We start from the raw sequence: 16,254 nt of genomic DNA on the forward strand, positions 1-16,254 counted from the left end.
ATCCACAATTGTGCCAAACCGAGAAAAAACTATCGGTCAACGATCCGTTGAATTTTGGCCCCTAAGGTGTACAACTTACTACCGGACAGTTCAAAGTCCACGAAAAGTTTTACAACATTCAAGCATCATATCAAAAAGTGGATAACAACCACCGAGGGAAAACTTTTTAATGATCTCATTGACTTGAAATTTTTGTTATAAAAAAGTGACCACGCTACATGATATTCAAATCTTATTACCCAAATGACTATACACTAAAGAAGTATACACTTATCTTCACCCGAATTAAGAGGAAACCGGATTAGGTTTTAAACGAATTGGAAGAGTCAAAGAGCTCGAAAAGTGGATGCCTCAAGATTTTAACGATCGACAGAAATCTTCACGTTTCGAGGTCTGTCCTTTTATTGCTTTTTCGCAATGAAAACGATCCTTTTTTGGATCGGATCGTCATGTGTGATAAACATCTTCTACAACAGGAGACGTTTAAAAAAGACCGTGGTCACTATATAATGGTTAGCGGCTGATTTGATTCACTGTAACTTTCTGCAACTGGACCAAACCATCACACCAGAGTCCTATTGTGAGGAAATCGACGAAATGTACCCAAAATTGCGTCAGCAGCAGCCGAAACTGGTCGACAGAAAACAACAACGCCCATCCGCGCGTTTCACAAACCACCGTCCGAAAATTATAAACGAGATGAGCGCCAGTATTCTTCCCAGACCTCTCGCCAATCGACTATCATCTTGTTAAGCACTAACGGATTTAATCGACTTTTGTTACGTTGGCAAAAGTGTACTGGTTTAATTGGCGATTATTACGGTTAAATTGAATAAGTATTCACTGATATATCGCTCACCGAATGCAATAGTGACACAACTCAAAAAATATCGATTTTGATATATCGTTGTGCGGGAATTGAAAATTACACCACCTACCTACAACAATACCGGCATAACTCAAAATGCAAAAATATGCCGGAGGTGGCAGAAGTGTCGCTATAGACCGTTACCATTACTCTAATATATTTTGATGCAATACTGGCTCATTTTCAGTATGCCGCCAGGGACCAAGGCGTATGTATAGAAAATGTTTGTGCATTAGTGACACATTTTGATTTGGGTCAGTATTGCATTCTTCTGCAAATCAATTGTGAGTTGGACCCAAATGATATAACTCGAAATTGGTCATAGGAAGCTGATTTATTATGGAGCCAAAGGATAGAGTTAATGGCAGAGGTGCCCAAATACTAGCCAAGGTTGGAATAAAGCAAGTTAATGACATTATTACAATGCACATTGATTTTATTAAATAATTTTTGTAGATTAGAAAAAAATGACAGTGGCTCATGGAGAGTCCACAATAATGCTGCATCCACTTCTACGTATGAGGAGACACCTGTTGCATTTAATGATGAATCTTTGTTGGACCAACCAAGTGGTTCACGATTATTATCAGCATATGATGCGAGTGACGATAGCGTTTCATCACAATTTGATGATTCGGATGCCGACAAAGATTATTTGTTGTCCTCAGAATCAACTAGTGATTCGAGTTCTACCTCGGCTAAAGAAGTCGACAACCAAGCTGAAATGGAAAAAGAAAACGAAGTCGAAAAAAAAATTATAAGTAGAAAGAGACGAGCAAATCCGTCACAATGGAAAAGAAATAAAAGGAAGTTCCTACGAAACTGTGGGCAAGAATATAAATCAAAGAAAAATAATATAGTTAGTGCGCGACACCTACGGTCTCCTTGTGGAGAAACTTGCAGACTGAAATGTTCCAGTAAATTTACAGAAAATGAACGTCTGAAAATATTTGAAAAATTTTGGGATTTAGGGGATATCAACAAACAAAGATTTTCTATTATGAATTCTATTGAAATACTTACGCCGAGATACAGATATCCCGTTTTGAAGGAAGGAACGAATCGTCAAAATAATCATTCTTTTTTTTTGGAAAAAGATAACGTAAAAATGAGGGTTTGTAAGACTTTTTTCATGGCAACTCTGGACATTTCTATTCGATGTATCCGAACCGTTCTCAGTAAATCTAAAGATGGTTTCATTGAAAATGACAGGAGAGGAAAACACCTCAACCATCTCACAGTTTCCGAAGATATTAAGGCAGGTGTTCGTTCACATATTTCTAGTATACCTGTGATGGAGAGCCACTATACACGTGCTAATTCTTCAAAATCTTACATAGAAGGAGGAAAAACACTAGCACAGTTACACAGAGATTATAGGTCTGAATGTGAAGCACAAAATAGAACACCTGCAAAATTTTCCACGTACAGAGAGATATTTAACTATGAATTTAATCTTGAGTTCTTCAAACCAAAAAAAGATTCATGTGAGACCTGTGAGGCATACAAAAATTTCATAGGCGATGAAAAAATGAAACTTGAACTCAAATACCAAACTCATCTTGAAGAAAAGGAGTTAAGCAGAATTGAAAAAGATAATGATAAGAAATGTATTGATAAGTTACACATTGTTGCTTGCTTTGATCTGCAGGCTGCCTTACCAACACCAAAGGGAGAAATTTCCCCATTCTACTATAAAAGTAAATTATCTACTTATAACTTCACTGTATGCAGCCTTCAGACAAAAGGATTGGACGAAGTTCATAGTTATCTTTGGCACGAGGGAGAGGGTGAGAAGGGAGCAACTGAAATAGGTTCCTGTTTACTCAAATATCTAGAAGAAGCAGCTGCTTCTACTGACGATGAAAATCTTGAAATAACTTTCTACTCCGACAATTGTGGTGGACAGGGGAAAAACAAATACATTATAATTGCATATCTTTACGCAGTTACCCACTTTAAAATCAAATCTATTTGTCACAAGTTTTTAGTTGTGGGACACACACAAAATGAGGGTGATTGTTGTCACTCTTTAATTGAGAAAAACATCAAATTGGCTTTGAGAGCGGGACCTATTTATGTACCAACACAATTTGCTGCTATCATTAAAACTGCAAAAAAAACTGGAAAACCTATTAAAGTTCATGAATTAGCCCATGATTTCTTCCTTGACATCAAAAAATTAACTGATGAAACTTCTGTCAATTTCAATATTGACAAGGATGGTAAGAAATTCAACTTTAATGATATCTGTGTCATTAAAGTTGAGAAAACAAATCCGCACGAATTTCTGTTTAAGACATCATACAAGCAAGCACATTTCAACTCTGTTAACATTAACGAAAAAAAAACAAAAAAATCATTGAAGCCAGTACAGACTGTAAAGTTGCAGAAGGCCTATCAAGAACCTCAAAATATTTCAAAAAAAAAATGACGATCTACAATCTATGGTACATGCTGGAACAATACCTACTTGTCATAGACAGTTTTTTAATGGTTTAAATTATGAATGAGTGCACTCAATATTAAACGTTGTAAAAATGTATTTTTAGTTTGTTGTAGGTACGCAATAAATGTATATCAGTTGGTAGTATTTCTTCTATAAACTTCCATTGGTGATGGCAATGATTTGCCTACTTATTATTTGATTTTTTCAATACTAACAATAGAAAAGTTCAAAGTGAAGTATTTACAGGCTATTATTTCAATGACTACACAATACGAATATTATTATTTTTATTTTTACATCCAAAAAGCCGATAATTTTTGAGTTGTGCCACTATTTATTGCAGTGAGCAGAGTAGTATCACCTCGAAAATTGTTTGAGCAATAAAGAACTTTCTTTCAAATTCATAAGAAGACAAATTTTTATTGGAGACTCTGATATTAAAATAACTAGTTATTAGTGGGTTCAATACAACACCGAATGAAATTAAACAAATATATATCGTAGTCGTAGATAATAGATGAAATATATTTCACCTAATTTATTTTCTTCATTTCCCACAAACTACACTTTTTGAGTTGTGCCACTATTGTATTCGGTGAGCGATATACAGTTGAAAGAAGACTCACAAAAACGAAACATTTTTCAAAACAACCTAGCTTATTACTATTATCAAATGCTGAAGAGATACTCACCAATATACTTTTTGCTGTTCAGATGCCCTGCCACTTGATTCGAGAAAACCTGGAAACCACTCGGTATGTTCAAAGGCTCGTCTTCTTCCGGCTCTTCCGGCAACTCGTCGTGTGCGCAGCGCTTGGACAGATCGAGCTTCTCGAAACGTTGAGTGTAGTTCGCCATTTGGATGTCTTTGCAGTTCGCCGGGATGCACACTAGGTTGGTTTCTGAACGATGAATGGGCAGCGACTGAACTTCCGATTTTCCCATGATGGTCTGGCTGCTCTTTTTTATTGTTGGATCGTTATCTGACAGTTATCTTGATCTTAGCGCCTGAAAGCGACGTGGCAATAAATTAATAATCAAAATGAACTTATTGATTTGACGTTTATGATTATGTTTGTTTTATTAGGTGAATCATAATTGATAATTTAATATCAATTAGGAAATGCTTAGCGTAATCAGCAAAGTGCAGATGTTCGTGAATATCAGGTGACAAAAAAAGGTAGGGTGGATTTTCACGGTAATTATTGAAAGTAGTTCGAGGGCTGTAACGCATCAAATTAGGATTACCTATCTAGCGTTCCAGAGAGAAACATTTATTTTTCCGGGTGGGGTATTCCAGTGAGATTTTGTAAAGTTAAACGACTGCATATGTGATGAAATTGGACTATACAGGGTGTTTATTGAACATGGGACTATTCGTTGAAAAAATTTTAAGGATATTTTATTTCAAGTTGATTTTTAGTGTTTATACGACATATAATTCATTATAACATTAAAATCAACATTTCAAAAATAACTTTTCGAAACGCTCAAAGGTGCGAACTCGTTTCCTCCTTTTCATAAAAGAGGATGTATGCATCTCCACCCACAAGCGATTTTGGTGAAATTGGTGACACGTGTGAATCATTGTATTCGTGCCATGTGCCTGTATAAGGATGTCTGCAGATAGCTGTATAATGTCCGCTATATGGAGACCCACTGTGATTCGAAAGTGCATATAGATTATAGCAACAAGGAGTCACATTGTCTGCTGTATAATTGTTCATATCAAATCCATCTAGAGGGAATTCGATGGCAACATTTAACTAAATGTTTCTGTCAGAGAAAATCTTTTAAAATGAATGACTGAAATACGGGGAAACTTATGGATCGATAAATACTTTGTGCTTTTTTTTTGAAGGTGGTTGACAATGTTTCGTGGTGTATTTCATCAGTTCGGACTTCCATTGTCTAATATAATATAAATTGATTTGAAATCCCTGAAAAAAATTAAAGATTAACCGAAAATAACACTTTTATTTAAACAAAAAAACAGAAATTACAAGGAAATAACATATAAGCTACAACCAGAAAATAAAAAATTGAAATATTAATAAAAGCTGAAAATTGAAAAATATTATTAACAAAAATGAAAAATGAAAATAAAAATTAAAAGATTCCAAACCAAGTTACGTCACGACGTTTCGATTGTTAGTATCCACAATCGTCTTCGGGTGATAACTGGACTTATTCCGCACGTCATCTTGATTTCATTCAGGTTGGAGCCTGGCTCCCTTACCCTTTGAACTGATGTTTGCCAGAAGGACAAACGGGTCATGACTGATGGTGGGTGTTGATGGTATGGCGGTATGAGTGTCCTCAGACATCAGTACCGCCCTTCACGGTGTACCCCTACCTGGCTGGGGTGTTTGGATGAAGATATTGTTCATCTTCTAACGGGGGACATGAAGGCCTCATTCGATAGAGTGTCTGGGCCTTCTATATCTACAGTGTAATCCATAGCTTCCCTCACTCATGGGTACTTATTCCTCCGAGATCTAACTATTTATAGGTCATTCGGGTGCTTTCACCTATCCCCTCTTTCCTCTTTCTGCTTCATTGGTTTTAGCGGGAGATGACCGTTTGGCGGGAGTTGGTTGTTTTTCGCTTGATAAGAGGTTTCCATATGTTACGTATCTCTACGCTAGCTTGACTCAATGCGTTGTTGGACAACATATACGCGGCTTCCTTGAATTTTCTCCTAAACCAGTGTTCCTCTTTGTGGATGATTTCAGCTTGAGCCCACTTGATATTATGTTGAGTCCAAACATGCTCTGCTATTCCGAAACCAGCAAAACCTCTTATCAAGCGAAAAACGACCAACTCCCGTCAAACGGTCATCTACCGCCAAACGGTCATCTCCCGCTAAAACCAATGAAGCGGAAAGAGGAAGGGGGGATAGGTGAAAGGTGAAAGCACCCGAATGACCTATAAATAGTCAGATCTCGGAGAAATAAGTCCAATTATCACCCAAAGACGATTGTGGATACTAACAATCGAAACGTCATGACGTAACTTGGTTTGGAATCTTTCAATTTTTATTTTTCATTTTTGTTAATATTTTTTAATTTTCAGCTTTTATTAATATTTCAATTGTTTATTTTCTGGTTGTAGCTTGTATGTTATTTCCTTGTCATTTAAGTTTTTTGTTTTAATAAAATTGTTATTTTCGGTTAATCTTTTATTTTTTTTCAGGGATTTCAAATCAATTTATATTATATTAGACAATGGAAATCCGAACTGATGAAATAAATACTTTGTACATCTTCTTCTTTCTTTGCAACTTGAACACGTCGGTTTTTATTGTCTATCCAAAGTTTCTTGTCTTGTGAAGAAATCCAAGCACTGTGATAAACTCAATTGGCCTGTTCTTTGTGGTTGGGAAGTGACAAATCCCAGAAAGGATCGAAGGTTACATATGAGTGTCCACAATTTGTGCACTTCATCGTGGATTTTAATTGACCAATGAAATTATCTACAATCTTAGAGTTATATGTACTCAAATAAATCAGCCATGACTCTTGCGCTTTTCCGCTGTCGCTCAATTTTTCGTTAATCTCCGTTAAGGTCGGTTTAGGTTTCCAATAATTCTATTAACGTCATCATGTAAACCTTCAAAAAGATAACGAAGGAACTCATGGGCTTCTTGATGCGCATGACCCATGAATCGAGGGGCAAAACTCTGAATCTGACTCTTTAAGGAGACTGTGTTCACTGCTCTATCAGATGAATCTTCTGACCACAATTCCTTGATAATTTCTGCGAAAGTTTTGATTAAAGCACCCTCCGTAATAGAAATATTAGTATTGATATCTTTCATATACTCATCCTTTTTCAAATATTCCAGTAACCATCTCGTATTCGATAAACAATGAATTACACTGTTCATGAAATAGGTGTTGCCAATATTTTTCAACCCATTAAGCCCAAGGGTTTTGGCTGAATAATGTATCACTGATCTAATTGTGTTGTAACGATGATTCTTCCCATCATTGGACCAACAGAATGAGGAATTTGAAGTTAAATTTCTTGAAACTGAATCAGATATATTCATGGTGGTTTTTTTGAATTTGTGAGAGAAAGATAATTCCAGAACTTGTTCATTTTCCTCTGTATCTTCTGAGACAATTGGGAAATGATCAATCTGCTTTCTCCATTTTGCGATGTTCATAGGAAATTTTGATTTGATTTATGGGTTCAGGAATATTTCATCTGATTTTTTAGTAGATGGGAGACTACCCAATATCGATGTGACATTACCTTTTTGAATGGCGTTACTGATTCTTTGAATTAAAAATGAATAGGCTCAGTTGTCATTGGTAGAATTCATCATTCTTCTACCAATTTCTTTCAACAATACTCCTTTGATGATTTTTGATAGGGCGCTTTGTTTAGGAGCGGGGCGAAAAAGAATTTAGACAATAACAATTTTGGTAATTTAAAAATTATTAACATAGCTGAAATAAAAGTAAGGTGTACTAAACTAGACCTACAAAATTATAAAACATCTAAAAATTCTGTTGGTACCTGTCAACAACATTCCGATTTCTACAAACGGCTGCAGACATTCAATTTGAATAGTATGTCTCGTAATTAATCATTTGTATGTGTCGAATTGGTTGAAACTGATTGACTTTGTCTATTTGACGTGCATTTTCTGTGTTTAATATTTAAAGTCTTGTTAGTGAAGTCCTCTATCATGAATGGCTATAGTAAAGCAGAGATGGCTGAGATGCATTTCATTCATAGACTTGCTGATGGCAATTCATTGGAAGCTAGGCGGTTGTACAGTGTAGGATTTCCTAATCGTAATGTGCCTAATAGAAAAACCGTCCTAAGTATACATCAACGACTTCGTGAAATAGGAGTATTGAAGCGAAATGGAGGACCAGGAAGGTCAAAGACAGTAATAACGGTAGAAGTAGAAGAGAATGTGCTGAGTTTAAAGAATATCCAGGTACCTCTATTCGAAAAATTGCAAGTAAGTCCCGTAAGTAACGGGACGACTTGGAACATTCTTAGAGACTATTTGTTGTACCCATACCACTAATAACGAGTTGTTGCACTTCTTCCTGCAGATTTTTTTCCACGTATTGCCTTCTGTCAATGGCTTTTGCGCACATTGGTTCAAATCCCTCAACTACTGACGCTTGCTCTTTTTACCGATGAAGCCAGTTTCTCAAGAAATGCTATAAGGAATTCCCACAATAACCAAGTTAGGGCTGAAGAAAATCCACATGAGATGCTTGAAGATCGCTTTCAACATCAGTTCTTGTTAAAAGTTTGGGTGGGAATTGTAAGTGACTTCCTAATTAGACCGGTATTTCTGCCAGAAAGACTTACCGGCGAGATACGGTATATCTCGCCGGTAAGTAAGCCGGTAACTTTTTGGAACAAACGCTACCTCAGTTTCTGGAGGATGCACCATTGGTTATAAGAAATGCAATGTGGTTTATGAACGATGGTGCACCAGCGCATTTTAGCATATTAGCTCGAGAGTTTTCAACAGTAACATACGAAGATCGCTGGATTGGTCGAAGTGGACTTCACTTATGGCCTGCTCGATCACCGGACTTAAATCCCCTGGATTATTTCCTATGAGGCAACCTGAAGTCATTAGTTTATACTACTCCAGTGGAAGATATGGAAGATTTGAGAAATCGGATAATTGCTGGGTGTAACGCAATCAGAAACGATCCTGATGTTTTTTTTTTTGAAAAAGTTTGGGAGTCGATGAGGAGAAGATTGGATTCTTGCAACCGAGCGGGGATAGTCATTTTTAACAGTTCTTGTAGATTAAAAAACATTACATGTGATTTTTGGTAATAAATTGTTATTGTCGAAATTCTTTTTCGCTCCGTATCTTCGAAACAAAGCGCCCTATCAAAAATCATCACAGGACAAAGTATCCTTAGGATAGTCCAAGGAATAGTCCCTTAAATTTTTGCCGCATGTTTAATAAACACCCTGTTTATGTCATTTGTTTTTGTAGCTCCATATCTCAATAAATATCTATTCTATTGTGTTGTGGTAAACAGTGTATTTCTTCAATATGTCCTCCCCCTTTTATTTTTTGAGTGGGTCAACTCAAAACATTTAAATTTGGGATAATGGAATTAATGCATGGATCAGTTTTTAATTTGAATGGAAACGTTATTTTGAATTTCAGTGAAATCGAAAAGAATACGCGACGTAATGGTGATGCACAAGCCGCGTCAAGTAGCTGATGCATTCAGCTGAGAATATTTCAGTTTTCATCAAATGGAAATTTATGGATGAAATTTACAGATTTTGTGGTATTACTTTCAATGTATCTTGAATACATGAAGATGAAGATAATGAATTCCCAATAAAAAATCAGTTGCTATGGACAATCGAAACACAACCAATGTTAATTCAGTGCATTTCTAAATGCCCCTCCCCCTTTTATTTTTTGAAACAATTGAAAAAATTGAAATTTGGAATGATGAAATCAATGCATGAATACTTTATTTTGAAGTGAAATTGACAGATAAAACTGGAAATGGAAAGGGGAGTCTTTTGACACATCATTTTGAAGCTCCTGACGAATACTTCACAACCCTAGAATATGAAGTCAATATCTTCACCTACTACAAAATGGCGGAACATTTAATAATTTCCTGAAGACTAACGAATTCATATCAATATTTTTAGGAATATTCCTTTTCATCTGCCATAAGGCAATTCCAACAACCCGATAAGGTTTGTTATTTTTTGTTTATAAAAACGACAAAAAATGTCAGTACGACAATGAACATCATTTTGCATTTAATTTTCGGTTTTACTAGTAGAAAGGCTCCACATCAACAATCTCTAAAATGGTCAATTCTCATCCATTTGAAGAAAAAATTGAAGAGATTTTTATTTACTGTACGGACGCGTAACTTTCACGAGACCGAAAGGATTTTCAATGAACGTGTTCCGAATCGTCCTATCTGTAGAAAATATTTGAGGGAACTTGTATCCAAATTCACAAGTACCGGTAGTGTACAACAAAAAGCCCCCAGGTCTTCCGTCCATTCCGGAAGAACAGCAAGTGCAAATAATTGGTGAGCTGGTAGTAAATCCTGAACAGTCTACTTATTCCGTCGCGAATGTTTGTGAGGTGCCACCTTCTGCTATGTGGAGACAATTGTAGAGGAATAGGTATCATCCATACAAAAGTATAAATTGGTACACCAATTAACTGAAGATGACCCTGATCGAAGAACATAATTCTGCGAAATCATGGCGGAAACCATTGCAAGGCATCCTACCTATCTCCACAATATTTGTTTTAGTGACGAATGCCCTTTTTTTTCAAACGGCAATGTTCATAGACAAAATTGCCGTTATTGGAGTGACAGAAACCCTCACGTTTTCCGGGTAACAAATACCCAATATCCAGAAAAAAATTAATGTTTGGGCGGGAATATTGGGAAACCATATTGTAGGATCTCTATTTTTTGATCAAAATTCAACAGGGAAAATGTATTTGAATATGCTGGAAACTACTGTTGATCCTCTCATCACTGAAATCTTCGAAGCGAATCCTAATGAATTCGATATGGATATTGTATTCCAACAATATGGAGCACATCCACATTACTCCAGACAAGTAAAAAACGGTTTGGATACTTCTTTTCTCGGTCGTTGGATTGGCCGTCGAGGTCCTACAGAATGGCCAGCTCGCTCGCCAGATTTGACACCTTTGAACTTTTTTTATGGGACTATTTGAAGCAAAAGGTGTACGAAACTGAACCCGCTTCAATATTGGATATACGGCAGAGAATAATAAATATTTGTAGAGATATTGACGTTCCTGTGTTCGAAAATGTTTGGCGTAAAACATTATATTCTAGGGTTGTGAAGCATTTGTCAAGAGCTTCCAAAAGATATGTCACAAAACCCCCCTTTCCATTTAATTTTTTTCCCAGATGGCGCCCAGTCGCCATCTTGAAAATTTCATCTGTCAATTTCACTTCAAAATAAAGTATCCATGCATTAATTTCATTATCCCAAATTTAAATTTTTTGAGTTGACCCGTTCAAAAAATAACAAGGGGGGACATTAAAGAATAGCACTGTATACTGATCGATAGAGAATGTTGTACTTCATACAATGCTGGTGTTCATATTTTTTCCAAATTTTATTGTTTTTCTGATATCGTTGAATAATTTTTGGCCAATTTTTCTCCACGAATTCAAATTGAACCAAAGCGCTGCCGAAACAGCCCCAAAAATTAACCAGGCATTTGGCAATGCTAGTGTTATCACGCCCTGTTCGACGTTGGTTTGCGAAATTTTGTTTCGGAGATTTTAGCCTCGAAGACGAGCCCCGAAATGGTCGACCTAGTGAGACTGACCATCACAAATGGTGCGTGGGATGACGAAAGACCTGGGCGTCAGCTCCCATGCGGTTTCAAATGGTTTTCAACGTATTGGAAACGTCAAAAAGCTCGAAAAGTCGGTGCCACATTATTTGAACGATCGACAGAAATTGACACGTTGCGAGGTCTGTTTTTCTTTGCTTTTGCGCGTATAGACACGTGTGATGAAAAGTGGATCCTCTTCGACAATGAGAGACGTCCAGGACAGTGGCACTTCCCAAAGTTTTTAAAATTTTTTGTTATCTAAAGCCACACATTCAATTCAATTCATTTATTCAAATACATGATATAGTACGGAAGTAAATAGTCCCCCCGGCCTCTTAACTTTCGAACGGGGCAAGATATCAGAATCGGAACAAAATGTTTGCAAACATGAATTGTTTTCAGTATTTTTTGATAAAAACGCCAAGTGTGTGACATCACTTACCGCCGAAAGGGGGCTATCAATTTTTCTTCAAATGGAAAGAGGGGCTTTGTTCTCTAAACAACTACCATAATTTTTTTTTAATTTGGATTACCGGTTGCGGGGTTATCGAAGTTCAAAAAAATTACATATTTTGCAATAGATAAGTGCTAATTTCAAGGGCCTGAAACGATAGTATTTTATTTCAAACTCGTTATTATGTATCTCATATATAAAAAATCATTTAGAAAAATTCAAAATGTCCTCCTTGAACCCCCTGACGGTAAAATAGTCTATTTTAGAACCCATTTCTAAATATTTATGGGGTGATACTGGCACTAATTTCTGTAATTCTGTGCCTGACTTTCCGTATTATCCCAGGTTGCGTAACTTTTGAGAAGTTAAATCCGGTGAACGAGCAGGCCATTCCAACAGACCGCGTCTACCAATCCACATATTTGGGTGAACCCACCAACAATACTGCCTGTTTTTTAAAGAAATCATGCATAAACGTAGCTTACAGAACGAATAATATCCTGAGCAAATTTATTAAAAACAATAAAGACAAAACTTGGCTGTCAGATAGATCAGGAGTATATATAAGCTTACTTGTGGCTCTTTCCCAAAACTGTATATTGGCCAAACAGGGAGAACATTTTCCCAAAAAATTAAAGAGCATAGAAATAGTTTTGTAAATAAAATGACCAATTCCACATTTGCAAACCACCTTTTAGCATAAGGACATGAGTTTAATCATGAATACTACGTATCACATTTAGGAGCGAAAAGTTTAAAACTCAATCTTCTAGAATGTTTAGAAATCAATAGATTCAAGAATTCGGGTATTTTACTGAATGATCAATTAGAATTGAATAACTCCCTGTTATTAAATATTTTCTAAAATGTGGAAACTAGGACACAAACTCAGGTAATTTATTTCATTACAACTCAGGTAAAACTCAAGTACTTGAAATGTAAGTTTTTCAAATTGTAAAATGTGGAATATCGTTAGAAAAGTCACGCCTGAAGAAGCCATGGTATGGCAAAAAATGTGTTGCATTTTTGTAAAACTTTCCAGTGAAAATCCCACAATAAAGTGTTTTTGAATACGTTAGTTATGGATTTTCATCAAGTATTGGCCAATTCCATCATATACCAATCCACATGCCTGGGTATGTCTGATCCAACCAATCCCTTACAGGCCTGAAAAAATGCGGGTGCGAACTATCTTAGGGGATTGATTTTTTAATTCATCTTGATTGCACCAATCCGATTTTCCAATATTCCTGCCGAGATATTTATTTTCTCATGAGTTTAAGTGTGACCTCAAAAAATATGTGTATCTTCAATTTACGGGGGTGAAACGTATGACTTTTGAGGTATTTCTTGACAGTGGTTGTTGACACATCAATCTCACGAGCAACTGCTGTCATGGACTGCAGGAGATTATCCACTACAGCAACAATTTCTGTCTGTTTCTTGTTCGAGATAGATTTTTTCCATCTTCTCTAGCTCTAAATAGTCTAGATTTTTCTTTCTATTCTTTATGGATGTAGCTTTCCACTCGGGCGCATTTGGCCAGGCTCCTCCTGGTGATAATCAACAGAATCTTCATCTGGGGGCACAGCGGTCTTGCCCTACGCAATTTTGCCACCCTATTTACTTTTGTATACATTTTTGTTATGCATATGAAATTATACAAAGTTCGCCTCCTCTTCTGGGGACATTTTGGTTTTTTCTTTCATATTCGCTTCACTTCACTATTATAGAACTGACAACCTCGTCAAATTCGTTAACGTCCAGCCTAGTTACCGGCGTAAGGGGCTGCCAGTCCTCTCAATTCGTCTTTGACATCATTATTTACACGATCGTAACGTTATTTTAAACTACACTGAAATTTGTAAATAATTTATTCAGATATTTTCGGCAGATTGGATTAACAGGAAATCTTGCATTCTTGCATCTTGAAACCCCTTTTCTATTGTATTTTTCTAACCTATATCAAGTGCACTTTATATGGTTATGTGCCAATTCAATTGTTTGACAAATAAACAACGCGTGGCATTTGTTAATTGCATACGAAAATTCTCATTCAACTCAATTCAATAAATTTATCGAATTGATGTGGAATGCCGAATTAGTTACAGTGGAGGTTTTGTTTTTCTATTTCATGGCACAGATCCGTCGCCACTTTACGGTGGAGATCTGTCATTTCACGGCACATGTGCCAAAAAGTGACGGATTAACAATGATTTTGACATCATACCATTCCGTGATAAAAACGTATTACTTTCCAACGGTTTTAGGATCGTGCTACGCTTTTGATCTATGGAATTGTTTATGGAAACTGTCAATCTGGCAATGGCAACTGACGAATTTCAATAAACTCGACTTTGATTTGTTTATAAGAAAATTTATTTTTACATCCTATAATCCAAAAATTTATTATTCATCAAACACTGAACTTGTGAGAAATTATATCCGTAGTTCAGTCATTGGCAAATATACGAGGATGTTGTCTGTTTTCCGTATAATTTCCTAATGCAATTCTCATTCTATTCTTTCTATGTTTTGCCAACTGATTTGGCATCGGGAGATTGAAAGTATTGTTTTATCAGATCTGAAATTGTTTTTGATATCAAGTCTCAAATTGGATGTTAAATACATTTTCCATCAGAAAGCTTGCAAACTCTCCAGTTGACAAAGATAAAAACTCCAAACAATAAAAAGTGTGGCAGTCAGAATGTTCGTTTAATTGAATTATCAAAAACCATCATCTCAGTTTTTGTTCTATACGTAACAGTGTTACGACAATAAGGCATTTGTCACCTGAAATTGTATTACAAATGTCAATGGAATAAATAAACTGAAAAAAATTGGCTTACTTCCAATCTAAACACATTCATATTCCAAGTATATCTCTCCTACTACGTGTCGTAGGCCAAAACTTTTTGAAAGTACTATTTATTTTATTTTTAGAGGACTCCACGCCGGCGAAAACATATTTTATGTTCCATAAAGTACTTCTATTTCAAATATATCCACAGAAGGTAGGTTTTCATTGTGCATTGTTAGATTTCATATCAATAGGGAAGTTGAAGCACATTCTCCATTCAACAAAAACACTTTCATAGTCGTGAGTTTCACAAATCAAGCTGGCATCATCAGGACATAATCTAAACAACTTATTCAATTTCCCGGTTATCTGCGTGTTCTTTGAAACGAGTTTCGATAGGTCGCATAGTCTGACCAATTTACTTCTCGTCATAGCCCTGTTGCTTATTTTATGAATCTGAGACTTCTCAGTTACCACCACCATTTATTGCTAGTTTCGTAATACTTGCTGATGTTTCAAAAGTTACCTTTATGTTCAGTTTTTTCGAAAATTCTATCCAACATTTCTATCAACTTTCAAATAACATACTGATTTTGTGATCGGTTCAGCCGTTACTTGATGAAGATCCATAGTAATTTGAAAAACTACACCTCACGATTTATTTGAAAAATATATCACTATACAGTAGTACAGTAGCTTTGTCAAGTGATTTCTTGACAAAGTTACTGTGCTAGCGAAACATGTTGTGATATATTTTTCAAATAAAAAAAATTGTGAGGTGTAGTTTTTGAAAAAACATACTGATGTGGAGTTATTATTTTTTATTCATTTAAATAATCAGTTGATCGACTGTGTACTGCCTTTTCTATAATTTTTTAAAATGAACTCAATATTGATGTTGACCAGTAGTTTTCCATCAGCTCCGTTACTGAATAATGTTTTTATGGTGCCAAAAGCATTGAAGAAATTGGTAAATTTTCGAGCTTAAATGATGATAACTAAAAGACAAGTGATAAACTTATTACAAAAATTCAATGTTTATATGAAAGTAGCTGTTTCAGGAGGGCTTTCTTCCAGTTTGTGTCTGAAAGTTGCTTCTTTGCATGATCTACACATCCATGTATAGAATTACTTATTTTCAAATTGATTACTTCCTTCCTTTCTTTGCAAGATTCCCACATTTTTTGTATCAAGATGGAGCAGTAGAAAGCCAAAAACTTTCTTTCCCAAAAATTAATCACTCCTAAAAATATAACCCCTTCAATTCGAATAAGATTCCTCTTGGCTGGGATTTAATCAAATAGGTGAA

The 16,254-nt window shown here is 35.8% G+C and overlaps 1 protein-coding gene across 1 annotated transcript in view; it reads right to left on the reverse strand.

Moving 5' to 3' along the window:
* Ipk2 (Inositol phosphate kinase 2) overlaps positions 1-16,254 on the reverse strand; it is a 64,600-nt gene that overhangs the window by 30,667 nt on the left and 17,679 nt on the right. Inside the window, exon 2 of the mRNA XM_023161172.2 lies at positions 4,010-4,325. Coding sequence (XP_023016940.2) covers positions 4,010-4,262 — 253 coding nt within the window. The 5' untranslated portion in view covers positions 4,263-4,325. The remainder of the gene's footprint in view (positions 1-4,009; positions 4,326-16,254) is intronic.

This window comes from Leptinotarsa decemlineata, unplaced genomic scaffold, assembly GCF_025532065.1.
Source record: "Leptinotarsa decemlineata unplaced genomic scaffold, Ldec_3_MD MMD2_tig00001393_RagTag_RagTag, whole genome shotgun sequence".
Taxonomy (NCBI): Eukaryota; Metazoa; Arthropoda; class Insecta; order Coleoptera; family Chrysomelidae; genus Leptinotarsa; species Leptinotarsa decemlineata.